This window comes from Acanthopagrus latus, chromosome 18, assembly GCF_904848185.1.
Source record: "Acanthopagrus latus isolate v.2019 chromosome 18, fAcaLat1.1, whole genome shotgun sequence".
Lineage (NCBI taxonomy): Eukaryota > Metazoa > Chordata > Actinopteri > Spariformes > Sparidae > Acanthopagrus > Acanthopagrus latus.
Genome location: NC_051056.1, coordinates 15,282,128 through 15,308,907, shown reverse-complemented (window position 1 = coordinate 15,308,907; position 26,780 = coordinate 15,282,128). Strand labels below are relative to the sequence as shown.

General features: G+C 45.6%; 1 protein-coding gene across 3 annotated transcripts; it reads right to left on the bottom strand.

Moving 5' to 3' along the window:
• Positions 1-126: 126 nt before the first annotated feature.
• sh3tc2 (SH3 domain and tetratricopeptide repeats 2) lies at positions 127-21,117 on the bottom strand. Of its 3 annotated transcripts, none has more exons than XM_037077346.1 (22): positions 20,380-20,692; positions 14,406-14,504; positions 12,561-12,692; positions 11,727-11,854; positions 11,460-11,565; positions 10,563-10,706; positions 9,368-9,569; positions 9,145-9,218; positions 7,952-8,147; positions 7,608-7,744; positions 7,344-7,394; positions 6,948-7,252; positions 5,492-5,686; positions 4,476-5,336; positions 4,152-4,372; positions 3,879-4,045; positions 3,181-3,358; positions 2,898-3,048; positions 2,580-2,702; positions 2,303-2,453; positions 1,963-2,159; positions 127-1,211 (listed from the first exon to the last, which is right to left on the bottom strand). In XM_037077346.1, the coding sequence occupies exons 1-22, from the start codon at positions 20,420-20,422 to the stop codon at positions 396-398; spliced, it is 4,677 nt and encodes a 1,558-aa protein (XP_036933241.1). In that variant the 5' UTR covers positions 20,423-20,692; the 3' UTR covers positions 127-395. The 3 variants fall into 3 exon arrangements, with proteins under 3 accessions (XP_036933241.1, XP_036933240.1, XP_036933242.1); XM_037077345.1 differs by lacking the exon at positions 20,380-20,692 and adding an exon at positions 16,043-16,409; XM_037077347.1 differs by lacking the exon at positions 20,380-20,692 and adding an exon at positions 20,961-21,117 and having other exon boundaries at positions 128-1,211.
• Between the last annotated feature and the right edge of the window lie 5,663 nt (positions 21,118-26,780).

The following is a 26,780-nucleotide window of genomic DNA, read 5'->3' as shown; positions in this document are numbered from 1 at the left end:
CAGTGGCATTAATCCAGTTCTTTAAAGTTCTGATTAGTTTTGTCCTGTTTGGCACCCAGAGGCCACAGTATGTCACCCATAAGTATCCGTAAACAAAAGCACCAATAAACACTCGGCGAACAAAATAACATTCTTTATGTTTTGAGTCATATCTTCCAGAGATACAAAACAAATACACTTAGAAAAAACATATATTCCGAGCACAGTGCACTGTACTAGTCACATAATATATTATACAAAATGAAAGGCACATGCTTTAAAGTCACTACATCTCTGAAATCTTTTTCCTACAATAAGTGCCACGTGGCTGGAACGTCGGGGTCGGTTTGCTGGTCGGGAAGAAAATACGTGACCGGCCGGAGGAAATGTACAAAGTACAAAGTGCCACTGGGAGACTATGTGTAGACGTCATCCAGGTCCATGTGTTCTGCTTTGTCAGTGCTCATGCTAACAGTGTCTGATTGGTCAGCGTCGGACTGATCAGCCGGAGCGTCCGTTTCCTTAGAGAGGCTGTTTTCTTCGTCCCGGATTTCAGAATCTGTGTTTGGAGCGCCTGCGTGTCTCGTGATCTCACTCGCGTGATTAATATGAGCGGGCGCTCTGCTGCGGGCGGTATCACAGTCTCCCCCGCCTGTTTGATTGTGGTGGGTCTGTAAAGTGTCCGTGGAGCTGCTGGAGTCTGAGATCTGCTCCTTCGCCGTGTCGAAGGACTCTGTAAAGATGCTCTCGCTGTACGACCGACTGGTGATGAAATCCGTCTCGGCGTCCACAAAAGGGCCGTCGGCGTCAGGAGGACTCGTGCTGTGACTTTCTCTCCCATTCGAATCTCCAGTGTTAGCGTCTCTGCGCGCGTCCTCTGTGTCTCCACGCATTACACAAGTTCTTGGAAATGAGTTGTTATTGTCAGGTGTGGAAGTGAGAACACCATTTCTCCTCACCGCGATTTCTGCACGCTCCACATTGGAGTCCTTTTCCGTCTTGTGGCCGGGCCCCGTGTCTCCATCGTCCACGTTTCCGTCCTCTCCAGCCAGAACTCTCTTCAGAGTCTGGGCTCTGTCTCTGTAAACTTGGCACAGCTGAGCGTCGGGCATGTGGTTGCCGTGGATCTCGGCCAGCTTCATGTACACCACGTACAGGGCCTCGGGGTTGGCTCGGTCCTCCAGGGCTGCCGCCAGAGCTAAGTGGAAGTAGCCCACTGCATCAAAGGCGTCCTGGAGAGGGTGAACAGAACGGAGGTCAGCACAGGTCTCCTCTGAATTAAACACAGTGTCCTCACATCTGAAGGCTGGATTCTGATCTGATCTGATCATTTTAGCTGGACATGACGAAGAAGGCAAAGCCGATGTTTCTGTTGCTCTGCCATGGTCTGAAGACCTTTTTTGACGGGACAGATTTTCAAAATATGCCAATACTTTCACTTGCAGCCAGAGCCACATTTTGAGAATCTTCTATATAAAAGTTTGTTTTATATCGACTGATGGCTGCGGCTCTTCTATAATGAGAGCTTTGGAAAATGTGATCCGTAATGAATGCCAGGACAATTATGATGATTTGAAGTAAGCACTTCACAACATGACCCAGACAGTAACAAGTACCTGACTGCTGTGATGATATGTGCGATGGACTGCGTGATAAAAGGCAAAAGATAACAGATGTGTAGGAGGGATCATAATGCCAAAATGGAGACTATCTTTGTCTTTTGTTGACTTTTTTTTTGTATTTTACTGTTCTAAAAAGCTAAAATGAAAACACATGGGAAAGAAAAATAATTGTGCTTTCAGAAATTGAAAGTAAATTATTTATTTTAGCATAATCGTTATTGAACATAAGACTTTGTTTACTTTAAGCCATGCGTTACTAAAACTGTTAACATCCAAGAGGAGTTATTATGCCTTTAAATCTTGTGTTAACCTGCGGTGTAGGCTCATGCCACACTAACACGCATCCATTCATCTGCTGTACCTTCAGTTTGTGCAGCGTGAGATTGCCCAGTCTGCAGTAGATCTTGGTGTAGTATCGAGCCTCCCTGGGGTGCTGCATGACGGGCGGACAGAGCGACAGGGACTTGAGGTAGTAGTTTTCCGCCATCTCATACTGCTGCAGGCTGTAGTAGACTGTAGCCAGCCGGTGGTAGGCTGTCCTCTCGTTTGCAAGCACGCCTGAGGAAAAAAAAACAACAGTGGTATCTGCTGACACAGCAGTTTTTAAGTCAGCCTGCGCTCATTAGAACTGGCTTCACGTCCTCATTGAAAGTTAACTAGCAGTCATAAAGCACTCACTCTGCTACAGGTGACGCTCTTACCTGTTTTGCTGGCGATCTGGACGGCCAGCGTGGCGTACTGCAGCGCCTCCTCCTGCTCGCCCTGCTTCATCAGCAGCTCCGTCAGTTTACTCAGCAAACGGAACTCTGAGTGGATGTCCTTGATGCTCCGTGCAAATGGCAGACTGCCGTCCTGAAGACCAGACATTCATCATTTGATTGAGAAAAAAAAAATACTGTAATCAAAATCAAACTTACTACAGTTCATCATGGAAAAAAAAAAATGCATTTAGATGTATTTTATTTCACGTCCTCTTACCCTGTAGAAAGGCAGGGAGGCCATCCGGTTCCTGTGGCCCTTGAAGTAGACGTCTCCTGCCTCCTCGTAGATGCTCATGGCAAAGTGAGCGTCATTCATCCTCAGGGCTGTCTTCACTGCTGCCTATGAGTCATAACGAACGGTCAGTCAATACTGAAGACATATCTAACAGGATACTGAAACGCTGGCAGCCCGGTGAGGACGTGATCTTTGCTGATTAGGAATAAAGGGTGATCACGTACAATAAATGCCAGTTTCGAGGAGGAGCAAAGGGAAGAACAATGACAACAAAGAGACTTTAACCACTGTCGTCCTCACCTGCAGGTACATGTCAGCCAGCTCGTCCTCCTGGACCAGGTAATAGATGCGTCCCACCTGCAGCCAGGTCTCCGACTCCTCCTCCCTCTTGCCCAGATCGATAGAAATCCTCAGGCTCTGCTTCGTATAGTCCAGAGATTTACGAGACGATCTGCAACACGCAACCCATAATTGAAACTGTTTTGGTTCTTAATCAAAAAAAAAAAAAAAGAAAGAAAGAAAGATTTATGGAAGATATCGATGGAGAATAAGGGCGAGGGGGGAGGGAGAGGCAGAAACTGACTTTTCAGTGTTGAGTGAGAGGTAGAGGCTGCTGAGGATTTCCAGATGCTCTCCCTCCAGCCTCTTGTCCTTCAGCTCTCTGGATACGGACACACAGTGCTCATTGTAGACGATGCTCTGGCCGTACAGCAGCATGTCAGCGTACAGCCGACTCAGCACTTTGGCCACCACCATCTGACCTGTGAGAAAATACAGCGAAGAGAGACACTTAACTCATAGCTTTTATGATATTGATGCAAAACTATAAAAAAAAAAAAAAAAAAAGCCTGAACTTGTCTGTACACAGACATGGCTGCTATTATTTCTCAGCTTATCATCATAAGAAATGACAGGGTATATTTGAGACTGTTTAGAAACACAGTTGCCATTAAATCATTTATCCACCACGGGACCAACATTTGTAAGAAATATCAATATCAATAAAAATATCACAAATATCAACCTCACTAACTGAGTATTGCTTTTACTCTTAGTCAGGAGTAAAAATGCAAACAGAGACAGAAGATCGTGTTGCTTTTGATAAGTGATTTTACGTTATGTCACAGTTCTAAAAGTATACTTCAACCTTTTCTTTGAAATGCAAAGAGTCACATGAAAATACTGATGCCACTTTACCAGCAGCAGCCAACTAGCTTAGCTTTAAAAATGACCGCAAGACAGGAACATAATGTTGCTTTTAATGTGTTAACTTGTACTCACTGTGTAGGTTTCTGGCATGTAGTGCAATAAGTAGCCCCATTTCGAAGCACGCCCTGCTGTCCTGCCTCCGCCCCCTGTCTTTGTAGCTCCGCCCCAGCCAGAGGTAGGTCTGAACGTGCTCCTCGTCCGTGGGGCTTTCCCACAGCTCCAGGAAAAGACGGAGGGATCTGGTGACACAATCATCACCAGAATAAACAACCCTTTGTAAACCCTACATTTATTTTGTTCAAACTTCCCTGGGGGAATGTTTTCACAATAAGACGGCTATCTAACCTGACCAGGAAGCGCTCCGCCATCAGAGACGCTCCCGCATCCAGTGCCAGGCAGCCCAGGTTGGCCAGTGCCAGGGCCTGGTTCCTCTGGTTTCCACTTTCCCTGGAGATCACCAGGGCGGAATGGAGGTGCCAGCCTGCCTCTGGGATGCGATCCTGCCGCCTCAGACACAAAGCCAAGAGGTTGTGGATCACTCCTCGCTGCGTGGGACTGTCTGTGCCCTGAGAAAGGTGTACATGATATTCATATAGTGGAACTCATATAGCTAAGAGTTTTCACAAGTTGAAGAGCCTCTATCTGGGGGATCTGCAGTGTCTGCCGTACCTGGAGTGATGTGAGCAGTGGCTGTAGGATGCTCTGGGCCCTCTCAGCCTGGCCCGTCAACACCAGCAGCCACCCGAGCAGCACGGAGGCCTCGAAGCCCTCCTCCTCATTGATGTGGCCCCCCGTCTCCACAGCTTGCTGAGCACAGCGCACTGCATTATCCAGGGCGTTGTACTGCTGGTAGACAGAGGCCAAGCCCTGGCACAGGTCCCTCTGGGTCTTTATGTCCTCCCCTCGCTCGGCGACAGCCAGGGCCTGCTGAAGGTAAACCACAATCTGTGCAGGGAGCAGGGAGGTTCCTTCCTTCCAGCGTGGGTTGAGGCGAACAGAGTTCTTGATAAACAGCCCGATCCTCTGGAAAGCATCGCTAAGGGAGTGGTCTTGTCTCGTGTCCAGGCTCAGAGAGGCCAGCGCCAAGTACGGCATGTATTTACGATGATAGAGCCAGCTCAGGAGCCAGTTGAGGTCCACGGGAGCTATAGGATGCCCGTCGGTGGCAGAGAGGGTCGCCGAGAGGAACTGGAGTCGCTCAACAAACGGAAGGGCATCGTCCGTCTTCTTGAGCTGCAGGAAGAGGCTGGAGGTGAGGTAGCAGACGCGAGCCTCCAGGTGCTTGTCCCCCATCACCACCGATCTCCTCAGGAGCAGATTCAGCAGTTCGACCTCGTCCGTGGAGGTGAAGGCGTGGCAAGGGAGGCAGAGGAGCAGAGCGCCGGCCTTCTCCAGAGTCTGAGGCAGTTTGTCCGTCATACGCTGCTTCAGGTAGACAGCGGTGAGGTTGGTGAAGAGAGCGACGAGGAGCGGCGTGTCAGAGAAACTGTCCACCTGAACACTCAGAGCCTCCTCGTAGTACACCCGAGCCTGAGGAGAGGAGGGAAGAGGAAGTGGAATGAAAAGAATTAAGAATGAATATTGTGGAAGTATGGTTACATGCATTAAACAGCCGCTTTCGGGGCGAATGAAGCAGATCAAAATCAACACTAAACACATATTAATGCAAGTCATGAAGCACAAACCTGGGAGAACTTCAGCCTCCGGGCGCAGAGTCTTCCCAGGAGGAAGCAGGCCCGTCGATGTGCCCAGTGCATGCCCATCCTCTTGGCACACTCCCTGACACTCTCCAGGTGCCCCGGTAGCTCATCCTCAGTCTTACCACTGAAGGTCACCCACAGGAAGGAATACTGCAGGTCGTACAGAGGCAGGAAGTCCTCCTAGAAGAAACAACGAACAAAAGAATCAAGAAGAAGAGTTAATAAGACATATGGGAACTAAATATAACTAATGTGTCTTCAGTGTTTAAAAATGGATTCTAGTTCAAGTGTCAAACGTGTGAAAAGTGGCGAAAGCTGGAAAATATGCAAGCATCTTTCACGCATGGCAGGGTGGACAACATGAGCTCTACATGAGAGAAAACAGAACTTCCTGATGCCCCCTGGTGGACATCTACAGTATAGGTCAAAATCCAGCCCCCTCCTTGTCAGCAGATAGGACATGAACTAAAAACTTCAATAAAAATTTTTTTTTATAGATGTACTTTTCTTTTTGACATTTTCTTCAAATGCGTGTTCAAATGTTATTCTTTTTGTTTGAAGCTATCGAAGGGGGTGAACGCTGCTTGCAAGAGAGACGAGAGGGTGTCTGGACGGGAACTCGACACTGCGGCTCCACAACCTGATCAATACTGTGCAGCCTCTGGCTTCAAATGATGTCACGATCACAATAGTGCAGCGCTCATATTGCGATATTTTGGCTTCGTTTCTGTACAGTTGTAGAAAGGAGAGAAGCCTCATCCATCTTTAAGCAGTAAGTCAGGGGTCTGAAGCATTTTGTTTATGTATCACGTGAGGATGAGTTTGGTTTTGATTTATCCTTATTGTCTGTGCACACATAGACAATTCCCACATTTGTACACATACAAGAGGAAAAAACCCCAAAACAAAAAAAAGGCTGGGAAATGTTGGTTATGATGTGTGTAGTGATCAGACTTACGTTGATTAGTCATAATAAGGTAACAGCATGTCAAAGGTCTCTCTTTTGATAGATTAGAATAATGTGAGTAAAAACAGCAGCACATATTTATTCAAGGTGCAAAATATAAGAACTAAAGTTTAAAACGTTCAAAAATGAATAAAGATTATTGACAGAATGTGAAGAAATTAGAATTTTGACACAGCTGCCAGTCCAGGCCGCTACCTGCACGGCTAACTGAGCTAACTAGCTAACGGAAGCCACGGCTAGTAGTTACTTTGAAAAAACATCTAATTAAAGAGAACTTTTTTTCACTTTCGTGAAACAAACATTATTTTATTTTAACAACCTCAAAAGAATATCAAAATGAAATAGTACACCATATGCGTAGAATAAAAAGCAAAATAGAAACAGGGTGACATAACAGCTGACAATCTGTTGCTCTGCTTCTGTGCTTGTCCGCCGTAATAAATAAATCAAATTCTGAAGCGTGCCTCTGCTGACCTGGAAGTGTTGGCAGTTGAGCAGGGTCAGTGTGGGGTCACTGCGCTCCGGGTCCTCCCCCTCCCAGCTGTTCTCCTCCAAGAAGAGGGGAGGGTCTTCCTGGAACTCGTCCAGCTCTCTGAATGTGTCATCCAGCGTGAAGGACAGGCGCTCTCCCTCCTGAGGCAGAGGATTGTGGGAGTGGTAGAGGGACAGGCGAGGATGGGAGTGGGAGAGAGAGGAGCGTGGAGAGGAGTGGTACGGGGGCGTCCCTCCGCTCCTCTCTGACACGGCGCTCTGGCGGGTGCTCCCGGGGACGTTGTGATCTTGGAGGTAGGCAGGACACAGTCGATGAACACATTTGACTTTTTGGAGAAGTTTTTAAACAGCTGTTTTCCTCGAGTTATAAATCATTACCGTGTTTTGGCCGACTCCTGATGTACATGAAGTCACTCTCGTCCAGTCTATCTGGAAACACACAAGGTAAATCAATTTAAGCATCAATTTTCCAGCTGGGGAGAGGGATGGAAAACAAATTTCCCCAGATTGGATCACTAACAGCGCCGCTATTTAGGAAACAAACACATCAAAACATGACCTATATTTCTATCATGGCTAAGTGGCGACACAGCCCCTCCCTGAGCTACATAAATTACGCCGCCTCCTGCTCTGCCCGGTTACCTAGCCTGTACACGGAGCTGATGTCAGACGAGAAGAGTCTCTCCAGCAGGCCACTGTCACTCGGCTCAGAGCTGCCCGGGTTAACCTGAGCCAGGCTGGCCCTCTCCTCCTCAGTCAGAAAGACCAATTGTCCGTCTCTGTGCGTGGGAAACAAAGGCAGCATTATTCCGTCTGACTCCTCAGCCCCATCCGCCCTGTCCAGACTGCAGACACACTAAACAGGATTTCATACAAGTAGCACAGCGGTATAAACAAGAGTTGACCAGTGTCGATCTGATCGGGATAAACAATATCATCAGACCGAGACAGGCATCACACAGCTGAAAGAAAGAGTAACTTCTTACAGAGGTTCAGCGTCCAGAGGTTTGACATGGGCCTTGTGAACGAAACCAGTGTGCCCTGTGGAGGCGTGTTTTCCTACGAACACGCCCAGGCCTCGGACCAGCAGACCCTGGATCCCCACAACATCGCCTTGTCTCAGCTGAAGCTCATCTGGGCCCACTGGACTGTAGTCGGCCACTGCTACACAGGAACCCGTCACTGAGGGGGTTGATGGGGAGGAGGAGGAGGAGGAGGAGGAGGACAGGCAGAAGACATGAGAGTATTGAGATCAATATGCAAGAACATTGTCATGAATATTATGATGGGATAATATCTTCAAATTGAAAGTATTTTTAAAAAAACGTCTTGCCAGGGAATCACAGGATATGAGAGCAGCACTCAGAGAGCATACCTCCGCCCTAGGCCCAACAGTCAACAGCCAAACTCTACATTTTAATTTAATGTTGAAAAACGCCTGTCTGCCAGAGCAATATGTACAGATTAACCAACTCTCCTGACTTTTGTGAGGAGCCTCTTCTTCATCTCACACAACAGAAAGCCGATAATAAAAGCCTCCTTGAGTTTGTCCAGCAGAAGTTGAAAAGAATCTGTAAGAAACTATCACTACAACCATCCGCTCCATTTATGTTTTTACACATCTGGCATCGAGCGACATTAGCATTCGCCTGACGTTCCGTTTGTGTCCACTTCTAACATTCGCTCTCATTTCTGTATGATTTTTGCCTGTCGGCTGTGTGGTGCTGAGCAGGTAGTGTAAAGTGGGTTTTTTGGACTGAATTCAGCTGCCTGCTGTGTCTGAAAATGACACTATTAGCGGTGAGAGTGAATCAACAGTAAAGCCGTGGGCTGCACATCTGAACAACCTGAAGCTCTCTATAAATCACTGTCAAGCCTAAGAGAGCAGCAGATTTAGGTGAAACATTCTCTGTAGGATCATCATTAGGAGCAACTTCTTCTTCTGTGTACAATAATGAATAATATTATGACAAGACCCACATTATACGTATATAGGAACACATTTTGAGGAGATTATAAAATATTCTGATTCCGACGGGAGAAGTTTTCAGCCAGCTCGTCTCAGCTTCCCACATTCAGTGGAAAGTATGTGTGCCTGACTTCATTGAACCACATGCGAGTGTATGACGCTACAGGATCTTGTATGTGTGAATTTGTGCAATAGGCAGAATGGCTTTACCGATCGAGTGTTCGAATGCTTCCTTTTCTGTTGGCGAGCATCCAGCGTTGCCCGGGTACTTCCTCAGGAACCACCTGGCCAAACAGGAAGTAAAGTTTAACCAGCTCACGTGCCCGAATGTCCACCACCACATGTGTTTTACCAAGAGAGTGTGTTAATCACGCTTTTGCGCGCAGTGTAGACCAAGCATTTTGTAACATCTGAGGAGAATACAGTGGCTCACTGATAGAAGGGGTAAGGCAGCGGCTGCATGGCGTTGACCGGCACCTGGCCGTGGTTTCCGGTGGACAGCAGGGTGCCCTCCCACGTGTCGTCCTGCCCCGTGTCCCTCACCATCAGCAGGTCGTTCTTCTTGAAGGACAGCTGTTCTTCATCGTCTTCATCCTCCTCACTCCTTGTGAACAGCGCCTTAGCGAAGAAGGACCCTGCAGAGAGATCGGCTCATTAGCGAACAGAGAGAGAAAAAAAAACCTGTGGAAAGAAGCAAGTGTGAATCCAGACACGCAAAGTGTTTCCAGTCAGCACTTTTGTTGATAAAAGTCGCCACACTTAAGTTAAAGATCAGCAGAAGTGCTCCAGCAAGTGCGCCCTCATTCAGTCACGGCAAATGATGGATGTTTTATATCCAGCCTTATTAAGTTAATGTAATTCTCATTTGCCAGCACTGCAGTCCTATTATATGTTTCCGTGAAGCTTGTTGCCTCAGGAGAGGGTCTGTGTGTACCAGCCACAGGAAATCAATACACATTCTGGATGGAGGTAGCGTAATACTTTTGCTTCTTTGCAGAACAATAAGTGCGCAAAAGAATTCAAGTAGATTGCTACAATGTCCACTTTTAACTTGATTCACTTGAACGCCACAAAAATGGGCCATAAATGGGAATTAGATCATCCCTCTGCCTTAAAGTCAGAAGTCCATTATGCTTCAGACATTGGCTGTGCACACTGATGCACGTAAACTCTACTAATGGTAGCGAAGCATCCATTGTTATATTAAATATTTGCCCAAAGTCATGTGTGGAAGTGTATTACTTTAAGCTTTCACAGTGTTAATTGGGGTCAGTGGAAATGGATTAGAGTGGCATCAAATGGCAGCTGCTGTCCGTTACTTTATAATTGCAGTGACATGACTCAAGACCCCCCTGACAATAAATACGTCAAATATTCTTTCAAGGGCAAGAATACCTCACATTTAACTCTAACAAAGTTAGAATTTATCAGTCCTTATGGTGGTATAGTAAAGTATATTGTGCACAACCTTTTTTTCACTTTCTGAACCTCACTGTTAATCATCAAACTGTTTATAAAAGGTGAACTTCCACTTCCAAGCTTCCATAAACTCAGAATCGGAAACACTTTATTTATCCCAGCGTGGGGGGGGAAGTTGCGTAATAACAGTAGATAAGAGGTTAACTGACCCTCCTGTAGTACGAGTCCCAGGTAAAGGGTTGCCAGATGTTCCTCATCCACGGTCACATTGATCTGCAGGTCGCTGAGCAGCTCTGGGTCCAGCCAGAAGGACTGATCACACAGGAAGTTCTCCAGGCAGCGAGCCACGTAACCTGAGACAGAGCACATGCAGCTCATGTATAAATACTACTTACACTCCTTATGCTAATATCACTGCATCCTCAACAAGAAGGCAAAGCAAAGAGTGAGTGTGTGTGTTTGTGATGTTAAAGCACCTCAAAAATAGGTTTCTGCACATTAAATGTTCTAAATAAGCAACAATCTTTAGAGTCTTAAGGTAGTGTTGTCACTGAGTTTAAAGACATTATGCTCATCATTTTATTTTGGGTTACTGCTAGAATAGGTTTATATGCTTTTTAATGCTCAAGTCCTTTATTCCCCACCCTCTGTCTGAGACGCTCTGTTTTAGCTCCTGTCTCTTTAAGGCCTGGTTAGGCTTGCTCTAACTGGTCAGCTCGCACACGCCTGAGCCAGCACTGCCAACAACAACAGAGCAGTTGTGCCAAATCAAGTCTTCTGTGCCAAACTATGTGTGGCGTGATGTCACAAAGTCACAGTAATAAAGGCTTGGCTACTGACGAGGTGTTTCAGGAACAGTGTGTTCTGTGTGAGAGAGAAGCTTCTGTTGATGCTGACTTTAACTTTCATGGTCTTTCACATGCACAAGAACCTGAAACACTGAAGGAAACGAAAAAGACATAAAAGCATAATAGGTCTCCTTTAAGATTTACTGAAATATTGCTAAATCTGGATTGGTGCTCGCTTTAGACCAGTCAGAAGAAACACAGAAAACTCTCTTGTTGTTTTCAGGGCCGTTAAGATATAATACGCTCATAGTTTGTTACCTAATGCTAGATAGGTTGAAAACTTCCAGATTTCCTCCACAGTCTTGAATGTGAGCACGAAGCTGTCCTTCTCAGCGTGGACAGACACCAGGCGCGCAGACAAGTCCTGCAAAAACAAAGTCTCATGTTTCAGGAAACAGTGCCCAGCGTATACATTATGATACATCACGGTGCATTTTATGGACTCTTCGTTATGTTATCAGAGGGGTTGATCAGTAAGTGCAGTGACGCCTGTGCAGTCTCTGCAGGTCGTCAGGTCTGACTCACTTTAAAGAGCTGGATGACGTCCTGGCTGTTGCTCTCCACCACTCTGAGCCGGGTGCGCAGCGCCTCCTGCAGGGCCCGGTCAGGATCCGCACTGGAGCGCCTCCGCCCCGTGAACAGCAGCACAATTTCTAGGCAGATTTAAAAAGAAAAAAAGAAACAAGAAGAATGCCTTGATTATTCACTCTCAGATTCGATTGTCTCTTCTGGTGGAACAATATGGAACCCAAACAAATCCAATGCAAATGAGCTTAGAGGGAAAATGAGTTTATACAGCGGGAGGGAGGATTCTTCACCCGTTGTCTGCCAGAATTAACCAGTAAAGGAACACAACGAATGATGTATTCATAACACTTTTCACTAATTCATCACACTTGCACTAATTAGTCGTCGTGTTTTTCTGGCTGTAGTCGGTGAGCAGAAAGGGAAATGCACATCGAAACAGAAGCAGGAATGAAATGTCTGGTCTCTACAAGCAAGACAGACAAAACTTTCAAGAGTTCATTAAAGATTTTCCTGCGAAGGCTCATATTTCAGTGAGAGCACAATGTTTGTCCCCGGAGGAATAACAGAGCTATTAGGGCCTCTTATTGGACTCTCAGTGTGGCCATTTGAATCCATTTGAGGGGAAGAAACCTGGGGGAACGTGATGGATGGAGCCAAACTGCTGACCGGGTAAAACATTAGTAGACAGGGAAATGTGCCTCATCAGTATGCGTAAATATAATGCATGGGAAATGCTGCTGCATGTAAAAGATAACAAGTTTGGACTGGCTAATGTGAAAGCCTTTTCGGGAGAAACACACTCTGGTTTACGGTGATGCATCTTTAATGTACCTGAGGAGAACTTGTCTCCCAGCGACACGGTGCTTCCTCTGAGGAAGGCCTCCTTCTTCTTCCAGTAGCTGTCGGGCTCCACCCCTCCTTCACCCGACTCCACCGCCGGACCGCCCTCCTCCTCACCTGCGCCTGGAAGAAGGAGCAAAGTCTGGAAATAAAAGTGCTGGCTGGACCGAGTTCAGATTCTCCTCTCCTCTGATTAGATGGCGAAAGGGGAGCATACGTGACTTTTTGCGGTACAAAAACTTAATCCGGTGTTGGTTACGCCCGTGTGTGCTAAACAGCAACCACGCGATAAAGACAGGTGCGTGTGCGGAGACAGCTTTATCACAAAGGGTCATCAAAAGGACTCTTCTGATAAGCAGCAATTACGATGCAAGTCTCCAACTGCGGTGGAGATGTTAACTGGGAGTGTTACCAGCTGACACAAGATGACAATCACAGATATGCCCTGAAAGAAAAACACATCTGTGGCCAGTATGAAGTCATGTGGTTCAAGGTTGAACATGTGAATCCGAACAGAGTTTTCATACGAACTCAAACGTCCCTTTATCAGAATCCGTACGTGACACTAATTCCAACCGCGTGAATTTAATTTAATTTCAAAATGGACTGGACCCTATTAAATTCTACAATATTTATTTTACAGGCAAAGTGAGGCAATTTTTTTTTTTTAAAAATCTGTAAGCCTACAGCAAATTTCATACGCAAAGGCAATCAAACATGTTTTGCATAATTCATTTAAAACATTTAAAAAAGAAAAGAACCAAAGAATTATAACATGCAAGCATAAAGGAAATGCCTGAAAAGCAGTTTAAAAGGAAATCAAACAGTTAGAGGAGAAACTTAAATACACGACTGGAGGGCGAGATGGCTCATGGGGAGTATTTAACCTGGATTTAAAGGTGGACGGTGTTTTCACAAGTCTGATATCCCTCGGGAGTTGTACCAGTTTTGTGGTGACTGGTAACTAAATGCTGCTCCAGCGTGCTTAGTTCGAACTCTGGGGACAGTTCACACCCACCTGATGGCCTGAGAGGCTGGAAATGGCTCAGTGGTAAAAGACCGTCAGAGATATAATTTGATTCTAAGACTAGACTGTCAATTATAGGTGGATTTGGCTAAGTTTGCTTCCAGACTACAGCAGAGGGATGTCTCGCTGGTATTATTCTGGTATAGCGGGGGAAACAAAACCGTCTGGTTTGTCTGGAAGGCTGATGAGCCAACCTAGCAACAAAATATCCTTTTTATCCATTTATCCATTAGCTTTTCACCAGTAATCTAAACCCTTTACCTAACAATTTCACCTGTTTATCTGCTACTTTTAAGCTGGTTCGAGAAATTGTCCACTGCCACTTATCCATGCTTGTAGCTCTCTTTGCCAACCAATGATCCATTAAATTTCAGCTAACCTTTTGGACTTCCTTACGTGCCTGCTAGCTAGATTTCTCACACTCTCAGTCACAACATGTATTTTTTTTCTTTAGATGTTTCAGCTCAGTCAGTCCCCCATAATTTTTCCACAGATCCCCTGGCAACTGAAAAAATAGCCCCTGGTTGGGAATCACTGGCGTTAGTACTCTTAACTTTATGTCAGCACATAAACAGGATCCTAATAAACCTATAAATATCAGCCAGATGGATGCGAAATAGCTTGCTACTGCAGTTGTGGTGACGGGCTTCCCCTCGGGTTTGTTCCATTGTGCAGAAAGGATGTCCCAAACACTTCCTCCAGTTTTGTGACCACACGGACAGCCGCACAGCTCAAACTTTTACGGAGGAATTTGAAAAAAATAACACGACTTCAGAGAGATGTAGGCGTCGAGCGACACAATAGCCTACCTTGAGTCATGATGTCATGTCCGGAGAAGTGCTCGTTCGCACCACCAAGGGTATACGGTGGTTCCCTCCAGAGAGCATCCAGCTCAGCAGGAGAGATGTCTGTAAGTAAGGAAAGAAAATCAGTTTGTGGACCTGAACGTAAACAACAAATACTAATTCAGCCCCCATTTATGCTCCACTTCAGTCAGTTACAGTAATCATCAACTTCTTCAAAAGGTGTTATGCAGTTTAAACTGCGTGACAGGAATCATTTGTCATTTTGAGCAACACGCAAATTTTGCATTCATGCCAAGACGTAGAAGAGTAGATTGATACCCTGCTACAAACTGTCTGGTGAATATGTAGCTTGAGTCAGCGGCCAGTTAGCTTCGCTTAGCACTGAGGCTTAGATCAGTGGGAAATGGCTGGCCTCAGTGGCGGACTCAAAGCAAACTTTATTTTAGTTTTCATTTCTTTGACCATGGGCACCAGGAGGAAACAATTTCCCCGACTGCTCCCCCTGTTAGTCCACCTGTGGGCAGCCTGGCTCTGGCCCAAAAGAAAAACACAAGACTACCAGCACGGCTGCAGCTCACAGATGAGCGTGTTTTACTATGAAAACCGAAGTGCAACAGCATTTTCGCCATTTTACAGGATTATACAGGCTTACAAGACTATTTCTCAGCAGATCTCAGCAGATAATCCGTGAAGCCTCTGCTCCTGACTAAAGAAAAAGTTCAGCCAATAAGCCTCTGTTTAAAAGCGATTGTAATTATGGCACTTAGGTTTGTGTGGATTAAGAATCAAAGATGTAACATGTCAATTATTGAGCTTTAGATGTGGTTCTAGCTTTCAGTCTGCGTCCAGTTGGTTTCAATCTTCTCGTCTTTGCACGAAAGCAAAAAATTTGCCAAAATGTCAACAACGGGCTTCTAGGTTGGGGAGCGGGTAAGGTAACGTCACTTGGGGGGGGGGGAGACGGGTGAAGCAGTTCAAATGTCAAGTTCAAGCCACTGGTTAGTGTGAGGAGTTAATCGGGTTGGGGGAGGATACGGTGATCAAACACAGGCAGAGACACTCAGCTGCTCCGACATCACGTTAAAACCTTCCAGGCTCACACAGCCGTCCTGCCCCTGACTCCTCCACTTTCTATGTCAGCGCCGTCACATGTTTGCAGTCATACACCATAAAAAAATGAAAAAGGAAGGTGGTGTAGTAAACAAACAAACAAACAAACAAAAAAGTAATAACTAACGAAACTGTCACTTTTTCTTCCATGCTTTGTCAGTGTGGGAAAAAAAAAAACCCAAGAAAAACAAAACACACAACAGAGCAGTATTATGTTGATGCATTCACGACAACACAACAGGGCGGACGACTTGGCAACACAATGCAACATGACATTAGGGCCAAAGAGGACAGAAGCCTATTCTTCTCCGCCCCACAGCACAGAGCGCAGTTAGCACCAGCAGGACTGCTCGAGACAAGCACAGTCATGCTGCCACAGAAGCACACCATGCCCCCCGGTTACCTTCTTGGCTAAGCGTGTTACCCATGTTGTGTCTACACCTATAAGCTCCTGTCTATCTGAGCGCAGCGGCCCGTCTCATGACGGCGCAGGGGGAAGCGTAGCAGAGTAGCGCGGGGCTGGGACAGACCTGTGAAGGAGGAGAGGCACACTTTGATGAACGGTCCACAGCAGGAGGAGTTGAGCAGCGGTCTGCAGCAACAAGACGCCATCTGGCCCAGGAGCCGGCAGCTCCCACAGATCAATGCCATCCCATCAGTTTCCCCCTCAGCCTCTTTTCACAACAACTCACTCACTCTTTTCCTCTCTGGTGGACGAGCCCCGCTTCCCTTCCTATTCCTGTATTTTCCCTTTCCTGCCCCGTTTCACTGTGTCTTTCCAGCAGCCAGTGTTCACCGGACGTGTCCCCTTCCTCTGTCCCTCTTGCGAGCCTTATCTCTTCTTCTTCCTCTTCTTCTTCTTCTTCTTCTGTATCTGTCTGGCTTCTCTTTGTAATCCCTCTGTCTCTTGCTGTCTCCATCTCCCTCCTCCCACCCACCCCACCAGCCTCTCTCTCTCTCTCTCTCTCTCTCTTTCTCTCTCCCTCTCTTCACTAGCTGCCCAGTCAGTCAGTGAATGCACAAAGCACTCTCTGCTATTGGTATGGAGTGTGTGGGGGGGGGGGGGGGTGAGAGTTTCCCCGTGCCTTTCCCCACGGTATGTGTGTGACTGTGTGCGTGTGTGAGTCCAGGTCGGTGAAAATATGCACAGAATGTGTGTCACAGAGACAATGCGTGTGTGTGTGTTTTTGTGCGTGTTGCTGGGAGAGCAAACTGCTGAGGCGCTGTAAGGCAATGCCACACAGGGACGGGCTGCAAGGTCAGAGCGAGGCGGGGTCGAGAGCGGCCCGGTGGCATAGATCACGGATCACTCCTCTGTCCACAGCTCAACACAGCTCTTGCCCTCTGCCTTCGGACGGGTAACGGACAGACGATACGACAGCACCACCCTGCGCTGTCGGGTCACCACGAGGGAGAGAAAAGGAGATCGAAGTCGGAGACCGGATGGCGAGAGAGTCTGTGAACGTTTTTTTTTTTTGACAGTGCAGGGCTTTGTCACGATGTGGACACTGGAGAGGGATGTGTTCACTACAAACTGTGCTGTCATTGGCAGGTCAGAGTCGTTGACCTCGCGTGACCCCTTACCTCCAGGGAGAAGTAAAGCAGCAGTGGCTCCCTGACTACTTCTTCTTCTGAGTTCACACACGGTGCAGTCAGGGCCCTATGGTTTGTCGGAGAACTGGCATAATTGGTCGGTGATGCCTCGGCACAATGTGCTCATTCAGGCGGTGACAAAGTGCCTCAGTGGTGCCGGATTTGTTGGGTGCGGCGTTTCTGATCCGGCTGTGCCATAATTACAGATTACCGACTAATGCTCACTTATCTAATAAATCCTGTAGAATCAACACAAGATGATGACTTCGACATCAATTTAAACATTCTTCAAGTGTCGTGCCGAGGATACCGTCAGCTTCATTTTAGCAGGTGATTTCATGCCCAGTGGTCGACAAAATAGCATCGTGAACGCTAAAGGTAACCAACCTAAAGCTGATGGTGTCGTGATAGTATCAGCATTAAATTGTGAAATCAACATTAACTTCAGAATGATCAGTTAAACCTAAATAATCAGTCTATTTAAGATGGATTCAATCATAATATATAAATACAAGAGGTTACTAAATCATTTAGACTGGACTGTAACCAGAGCTGGGCAGTAACATATTACTCAGTAACTTGCTACTATAATGTATTACTCTTCCTAATAACGAGACATCTAAGGTATTCCTATATTCCTATACTATATTAGAGTAACTGTACTAATGCAGCATTACTGTGTTGCCAGAACGCAATGTTTTTTGTCCCCGGTAGGCGTGACAGGTCACGTCATCTATCGGCTAAATAGCTGACAACATATGAACCAAAGAGTTCAGGATGAGGGGGAGAGGTACACGTTCAACAGCCGGAAGAATTGTCATTATTTTGAGTTTGTCTCAGTCACAGAACAATCTTAGTTAGTTGCAAAATTCAAGCGAGCAGCAAAACACTCTCTCACACTGGATTTCAGAAAAGGAACACGGTTGAGGAGATGTCGAGTGAACAAGATCTAACGAAGCTCATCACTGGGTATATCAAGGAGGAGATTTTAGCTATTTTAAAGTCATATAGACATATTATATGCAACGTAAATAATTAGTATAAGCAAGTATTATTATTACTTTTTATTAGAGTAATAAGTAAAGAGTAACTTATTACACTTCCTGTTACACTGGCTGTAACGATGTGCATTTCATGAGCAAAAAGTTTTGGAATGTAACGTAATGATTTAAAATAGAACATTAGCAGAGCCTATAATGTTACTGAAGGTTATCTAAACTCTACGTCTGTATAGATTCAGCATCAGAATATTCCTGAGCTTGAAATGTTTGACCGTTGATCATTAAGTCAACATGTGTGTGTTTAAATACTTCACTACTTTTCAGTTGCTTAGTTTATGTATCACTTATTGCGTATTCCTTTATACATAAAAGGGAACTGAATTTGGATGAACAAGCCTCTTAAGATACACAACACTGTAGATAGGTACAGGACACCTTATTTTTATACAACTATCTTTTCTCTACGATCATATCGGACTTCCTGACTTTCGCTATAGCGTATTTCCCTATAAAGGCCTACTCAGTATTGCAGTTTGTTAAAGTTGTGGTTAAAACAAATAAAAGAACACTCTAAACTGAGGTCACGGAGGCAGAGCTGTCCTAAACAGTTGCCCCCAAAACCTGTGATGCCTACATTCCCCACAATGCATCTCCAAAGCTTCTTTTCTTCGACTCCGGCAGCCAAATAAATCCCCAAACCTTTAAAACTTGTAAGTCTGCAACTCCTGCTGCCATCCTCAAACTTTATTACATGAGATTTGGGAGATTTTTTTAATGCTTATGTGGGAAAAACTCTTGGGACTTCTGAGTCTCTGCACAATAAGAACTTTCAAACTTCTACTTACTACCTCCAAAACACTGATGGCCGGTATATGAATATATCTCATATCACACATATCTAATTAGACACAGCAGGAGGGCAAGTCAGCTGAACCGATGGAGAAAACAATTAAGCGCTGCATCACAGATGGAGAGATGCTCTCAGAATGATGCACTATGTGACGTTTGTTAGCCTCCTTAAAGTGCCTCCACCTACCCCACCCCAACAACTCCCCTGCCTGAACATGCTGCCATCCGTGTCTGAAACGGGCCTCTGCATCTTGTTTATGTGGCGGGCCGAGCGGTCATGATTGAATCTGAGGCGTGTGTGTCTTGTGAAGCGGAGAGCCGTAAACAGGCTGAATGTAGGCGTGTCGGGGCATATCCTGACGCTCTTTAGCCTCCCCTGCTTGTTTTTCCCCATAGTGCGACAGATTCTGCCTAATCTAATAAACACAGGGCTGTTCAAGGCTGATATGTGCGGTCACATGCTCGGCCCTTTGTTTGCACTGAAAGCTGCACAAGGGGCAGCGGCTGTCTCCATTGACGTCCACTTTAAAACACACACACACACACACACACACACACACAGACTGTCAATAAAATCAGTGTAATGTAATGCGGTTTGGCTGCGTTGAAGTGAATCAGAGCACCTGTGAGCGTCACGCCCCTTCTCCCTCTGAACAGCAGCCACAGTGTGGACAGCATTACTCAAGTGTCACACAAACAGCGCGTCTGATTAGAGACGATCTGAGCCACAGACACAGCACGCGTCGCCTGTAATGACAGAGTCCAGGGACCGCGTACCATAAACGACCTCCACGCGGCCTGAGCCCTCAGCGAGAGCGCGGACTGCGATTGTGACACTCGGCAGTCCGTGACAATAGCATTCAATCTAATGAGAAACATATGGTGTCAGCAGTGTTCGAAGGCATGACAAGAGGGGGTTGTTTGTGACTCTGTGTGTGTGTGTGTGTGTGCAGTCTGGGTTTGTAGATTTTTGGAAAATGCGGTACAGGAGTTAGCGGACAGTAACGTGAGACAGGGGCTATGGTCTCTAAGTTTAGACTAACCCCCTGTTAGCTCACTCACATGCCTGTGTGTCTGCGGCAGAGCTCCCTGCAGGGAGATTCCCACACTGTGGCACTGAAGCATTCAGATCAAGACTTAATTCTTCTTTCCTTTAGTAGAAGAAGACTGAAGATTGTCATGTATAAGTCAGTTCTTTTCTGCTACTTTGGAGGCATTCAGAGGCATTCTCCACTGAATAGTGAACAGAATAAGGAACTGCAATCACTGCATGACAGTTCCTACACACTGTGGAGTGACAGCAACTTTTACGGTCCTGCGCCTGAGTACAAAGTACAGCAGGGTTAAACCTGCCAAACACGAGAAATCCACAGGAACAGAGCAGTTAGCGGCAACTGAGAGCAGAAAAAGAAAACAGCTCTTACCTCTGTGCTGCTGCCAGCTCTCCCCTCTCAATTCATTCCTCATGTGCGTGGCAGAGTGTGTGTGTATCTATGTACCTATGTGTGTGTGTGTGTGTGTGTGTGTGTGTGTGCGTGTGGTTTCAGCATTTAGCTGCTGAGCTGCGTCCCATGACAGCTGCCGACATTCTCAGCCATCAGCCCGTAAGGAGCGAAGAGGAGAGGAAAAAGAGAAAAGAAAGTATGAATGTGCAAAGTCAATGAGAGTGTGTGTGTGTGTGTGTGTGTGTGAGAGAGAGAGAGAGAGAGAGGGAGAGAGAGGCTATCCCAGATGGCATGTCGCTGACTGACTGAGGAAGTTTTTCTTTTTTTCTTTTTGCTGTTAACTCCTCCTCCTCCACACTCCTCTCTCTCTCTTCCCTCTCTTTCCTCCTCACACACACACACACACACACACACACTCTCCGTCACTCTGTCAGAACTAATCGTGGTCTATTTCCCCATTCTTCAACACCAGTCGCACCAGTTTGGTCTGACATACCCGCGAGGTAACAAGAAGATCTGGAGTGCCAACAATCAGCTGGCTTGTATTGTCGGGTCCATACCTGATACATCGCTCATGTTCATTCCACAGGTGCAGAGCCGTCACAGTCCTGCCCAACAGTTCGCACAGCAATCCACCGAGTGCACTGTAACGCCCTCACCTGTGTGAGTGACCTCTCATTCACATTTTCCCTCTTTCTGGGTCACATCCATCTCCATCTGGCAGATAAACATCCCCCGTGTTGCCAGTGTTGCTTTGGTTTCTTTGGGAGGTGTGTGTGTGTGTGTGTGTGTGTGTGTGTGTGTGTGTGTGTGTGTGTGTGTTTTTGCCTGTTTAGTTAAATATAAACTCTGGAACTGATTGTGTATCCCCATCCCCCGCAGTGCACCATGACAAAGTCACCCTGATATCCGCCCTGCCCCGCACATATGATCATGCAATTGGCTGTGCGAGGGCTGAAGGACACAGAACATTTATTCTGCTCTGTTTCTGCGAAAACCAGTGTGTGCAAGGCAGAGAAAACAGAGGGGAATGTGGGTCTAAACGGAACAGAGGTAGGCAGGAATGGGTGGAGATAGCAGCGTAGCGTTACAGGGCGGATGGTGAGTGTGTGTGTGTGTGTGTGTGTGTGTGTGTGTGTGTGTGTGTGTGTACTTTCCCCTGGCCGTGTGGCTGGACAAAGGGCAAGGATTGTGAGGGTTAGTGAAGAATGCAGCATATTGCTGATCGGTGCGACTGATAGCGGGCACATGGCCTGAGTGTGACTGACAAACAAAAGACACATCACGTCCAGCAGACAAACACCGGGTGGATGATCGGGCTAAAATCTGTGGCGATAGTTTAGGTCAACATGCTGTGTCTGTCATGTGCTCAGCAGCTCATAAAAAAGCAGAATTTAAAGGAAACTGTTTGGTCAACAGTCACAACACATATGAGGGATATGTTTGTCTGTACTGTCGATCAGAGGTCACTGGCACCTTTGCAGACAGTGACAACAGTGTGATGACCTGACGGCCGGCCGCCCCGCTGCCTTCAGCGCACAGGAAGGCCAGCTTCCTGTTTTTCTGCCCCATTGGTTTAGAGGACAAAAAAAAAAAACACAACGCAGGATTGACAGTCAGCAGCCGGGGCGCGTCGGGCCACAGGGGCACCCGCCTACATGGTGTGGCACCCACACACACACACCCTGATGAAGGGTGATTCATTTAAAGGGTAACTCATATATTTTACAAATTACAGTGTGTTTACAGGTCTTTGCGAGCACTACTGCATATGTGAAAAAAGTAGTATAAAGCATCCAGGGGAAGCCGTGTGTAACCTGATTAATTGCCTCCAGCGATGTAACTTAGTGGCTCCCTTGCATTGTGGGTAATCAAGGAGCCGGGTTTGGAAAAGGGAGAATAATGTGTGTAAGATGATAACTCAGTCTGCTGTATTTGTTTTGAATATTTGTTTTTCCATAATGAGTCCAACAGTTTTGTAGGAGTGGACTGTTTTTCAAAACCTGGTGCCTACACTACCCACAATGCAACCAAGCTACGAGGGGAAATGATCAGATTACATGCAGCTTTCTCTGGAGCCACAAAAGCCTTTATACTTCTTTTTTCAAATATGCAGTAGTGCTACCTTAGACCTGTAGACACACTTCAACATGTACAATTTGGGGAGTTGCCCTTTAAGTAGATGATCATCCTTCACCACACTGACTGACATCATGGTTTAAGTATGTTGGACGGTGCAAAGATGGAAGAAGAAAAGAGTTCTTCATTCAAATTTAAGGCACTTACAGGGTTACATGGTTAAAATTCTTTCAGTGAAATTCACAGTAGTTTTAAAAAGCTTCATGTTAAGAAGCAAAAACCTGTAAGTAAACGTAGGATGAAGACGGAACATCTTGTGTGACAACTAAGCTCCAGAACTAAAGAGGTAAGACAGTGTGTGTGTGTGTGTGTGTGTGTGTGTGTGAGTGAGAGAGAGAGAGAGAGTGAGAGAGAGAGAGAGAGAGAGAGAGAGAGAGAGAGAGAGAGAGGCGCCTCTCACATCCCGCCATTGTCCAGCTTCCTCCAGTCTTCAGAAACAGGGCTTCCTCAGGACACGGGACAAGGCGGTTGGTTATTTTATTAAAAACAGCACACACACACACACACACACACAGCGCCGAGGGTAGACCATAACATACTGAAATATTATCAAGTGTGCCCTGTCGGACCTGCACTTTAGATAAAAGGCCACTAATTCTACATACATACTACCCACAAGTCAGTTAAGCAGTTAAGTGTAAAAGTAAAGTTGAATTATTACTCTGGTAAAAGTGATGTCACCAATATATATATATATATATATATATATATATATATATATATATATATATATATATATATATGTGTGTGTGTGTGTGTGTGTGTGTGTGTGTGTGTGTGTATATATATATGTATATATATATATATATATATAGTAAAAGCCTTGTAGTATCCCATATTAAATGTACTTCAGTATCAAAGGTTCAAGTAAAAGTTTATATTACTACAGCTATCTGACAGCTTTAGTCATAAGTTACTTCACAATACAAGACGTTTACACTGAAAACATATGAAGAGCTTTTAAAATGTGATGTTTTCTTATAAATTCAACACGCCAGCAGTTTATACTTTAGTACAGCTTAAAGGATGAATCATTAATTAACATTTGATTGACAGAAAGTTAAATGACAGACACTGAAGTGATTGTTGATGTAAAAACATGATGAAATGATTTGCTGCTTTTCCTGCACTGAGTACTTTTACTTTTTATACTTAAGTACATTTTTATTGCAAGCCTTTTCCTTGTTGCTGACTTTCTTTCTTTCTTTCTTTCTTTCCACAGTGTGGTATCAGTACTTTTTTTTTCTCAAGTGAAGGATTTGGATTCTTCATCATTGTTTAACTTCTCTGTGGCATTTGCTCACCTTCACTGGCTTTACACGGTGATTTGACTAATGGCTGATCTGGAAACAGCGGATGGGTGTTCCACCATGAGATGGAGGGCTTTCCACACTGATTGGGACTGAAAGCTCGCACACTGAGTCAGCGTGCGCAACAGTCCCGACGTTAATCAAATCAAACGAAGTCTGTCTGCACGAACACGGTGTGAGCTGTGATCACTCTCAGGACTTCACAGGCCGGTCAAGGAGAATTACTGTGTTTCCACAACCGAACGCGGCGGAGCGTCCGAGTCAACTGCTTCACTATTAATCTCTCCCCCTCAACAGCAACTGGCTGCAAATAATCCAATTAACTAATTTGCTTACGTCGACTTTCCAGAAGAGGGCGGTGTCAGAACGGTTTTAGCAACAAGCCAAGCCTAAACACACACACACACACACACACGTACACCAACAAGTCGTTTCCTAAAGGCTCTCCAGAGTCTTGAAATCGATTTGTTTCAAGTAATCCCTGAAGTTCCTCTCAAAACTACTGATCCCGATTGTTTTGTCCCAATGTGAAATGATATTGCTGATCCTTAAATGTATGTTTAAATGTTGAGAGTGCGAGGATCTCTCTGTCAGCCCTCACCTGCTGTGAGACGCGGACTGAGGCTGAGGCCAGTGACTTCTTAACACTTCCTGCAGTGTGATGTGGGGCTACAGAGTCCCCGGAGCGTTCGCAGCAGCCTCACAGTGACGTCGCTCAACCCCAGGATAAGAGGAGAGATAGGTCAAGTCACGCGCAGGCAGGAAGAGCCAGACCGGAAATGAGACGACTTTACTTTCACAATAAAATCATAGCAATGAATTGGCCTCCAGATGCGAGTGATATCAATCAGGCTGCCTACTGTCATTTGTATACAGTGTTTATGTATTATTATGATTGCGACTTTTATCATTATCATTATTATCATTACTGTCTTATGAGAGCTACAGTGCAGCCTGTTCAACATCAGAATCAGAATCAGTATTCCTTTATTGTCTCACAACAGGGAAATTTGTTTGCCACATATGAATATACACATATACACATATGAAAATAATATTGTACAAAATTTACATGTAATTATAAACAGTGTGGCAGTAAATTGCTTGTTTATGGATAATAAATATGGGTATTATAAAACTGACCAGATAGTGCAAACTAAAAGTGAGAAATGAGTTAAGTATAGTTGTATTTCACAGTGCACAGTGAAGAAGAAGAGCAGAGTGAGGTCTGCTAGGAGCAGTGCTGGTTGTACAGTCTGACTGCAGCAGGAAGGAAGGACCTGCGATACCTCTCCTTCACACACTTGGGGTGCATCAGCCTGTTGCTGGAGGAGCTGCCCAGTGCTGTGAAAGTGACCTGCAGGGTGGGACTCCTGCACCAGCTCATCCATCACCCTGCTCTCTCCCACCACCTGCACTGGGGCAAGAGGGCATCCCAGGATGGAGCTGGCCTTCTTGATAAGTTTATTAAGTCTCCACGTGTCTGCTGCTGAGGTACAGTCTGCTCTGACCTGTCTTATATGTTGTTGCAGTGTGATCCGTCCAGTCCAGTTTATTGCCCAGGTGAACTCCCAGGTACTTGCAAGATGTCACAATCTCAATGTCCGTTCCCTGGATGTTCTCCTGTTTGCAGGGTTGTCTGTGCCTGCAGAAATCCTTCACAAGCTCTCTGGTGTTGCCGGCGTAGAGCTGGAGGTGGTTCAGCTGGCAGCAGTCTACAAAGTCCTTAATGAGCTCTCTGTAGGCTCTGCTGTCCCTGTGCCTGATGAGGCCATCGATAGCAGATTTGTCAGAGAATTTTAGTAGATGCCCATGGGGAGACTGGTGGGAGAAGTCTGCGGTGTACAGGGTGAACAGGACTGTTCCCTGTGGGGCCCCTGTACTGAAGACAACTGTGTCCAACATACAGTCCCAAATCCTCACATACTGTGATAGATAGGTGAGGTAGTCAAGGATCCAGCTAATAGTGCCTGGACAAATCTATTCAAGCTACAGTTTCACAGACTGAGTCTTGACTTGTCTCCTGTCTGATAGATTTTGAGTACAATACAGATTTGTTGGGTGGCTGTGGCTCAGGAATTACTGTAAGTTGCCTTGGACAGAGCGTCTGCTAAATGCCCTAAAGGTCAATTTGATGTGTGGGAGGAAGAAATTACATCAACGTCAGTATATTAAAAAGGTACTCTTTATTGCACCAAAAAGCAAAACACTATTCAGATAATCATAAAAATGCTAAATGGTGGACATTGCATGCATGATACATGTAAATGTATGTGGATAATTTACTTTTGTCAGTCAATAACTTTTAATGTAATATGTAGGCACACACATTTGATATGATTAACTTTAAAGGTGAACTTTGTACATTTTGGGGGAGAAATTTAATTCAGGAGATAAATATTTTCATTGACAGAACTTTATACCTGAATAAAAATAAATAAGCAAACTCTCTTTGTTGTCATGACTGAATGAACTGAATAGACAAACTGACCTTAAAGGACATTTTCACTTTGTTTATATGTGGCAGACCCTGCCACTTTTCTAGCTTTAACTTGTGTTCTTGAGCTTATTATCCTCTGACAACAGCTTGTTTATTCAGTCATGGAAGAAATGGATATTTTAGAGTTTTATTTATTACCTCACTGATACTGTAGTTATTAAAAATTCTGAGTTTGAGTATTTCTTCCACAAAACTACACAGTTCCCATCCAAGACTCGTATGGTTGACTCTCACTTTTATCAAAGAAATATTTTGACAGGATATTTTTTTTTATTTTATCTTTAATTTTAAAACACCGTTTCATAGACATGTGTCACGCTGTTGATTTTATTTTGAAAGTGCCGACCGGAATAGGCTGGCTGCGGCTGTGCTGGCGGTGAGAGGAGCTGTGACAGCAGCAGCAGCGGCGGCGGCGGCGGCTCTCAGGGAGA

Excerpts from the sequence above, each read along its gene's own strand:
- sh3tc2 (XM_037077345.1), bottom strand. The coding sequence starts at position 16,163 with ATGGCATTGATCTGTGGGAGCTGCCGGCTCCTGGGCCAGATGGCGTCT. Across the intron at positions 10,707-11,459 it reads TTCAACCTATCTAGCATTAG|GTTACGTGGCTCGCTGCCTG; the intron begins GTAACAAACTAT and ends GCTCTGTCTCAG. Across the intron at positions 3,049-3,180 it reads CTCTCACTCAACACTGAAAA|ATCGTCTCGTAAATCTCTGG; the intron begins GTCAGTTTCTGC and ends TGCGTGTTGCAG.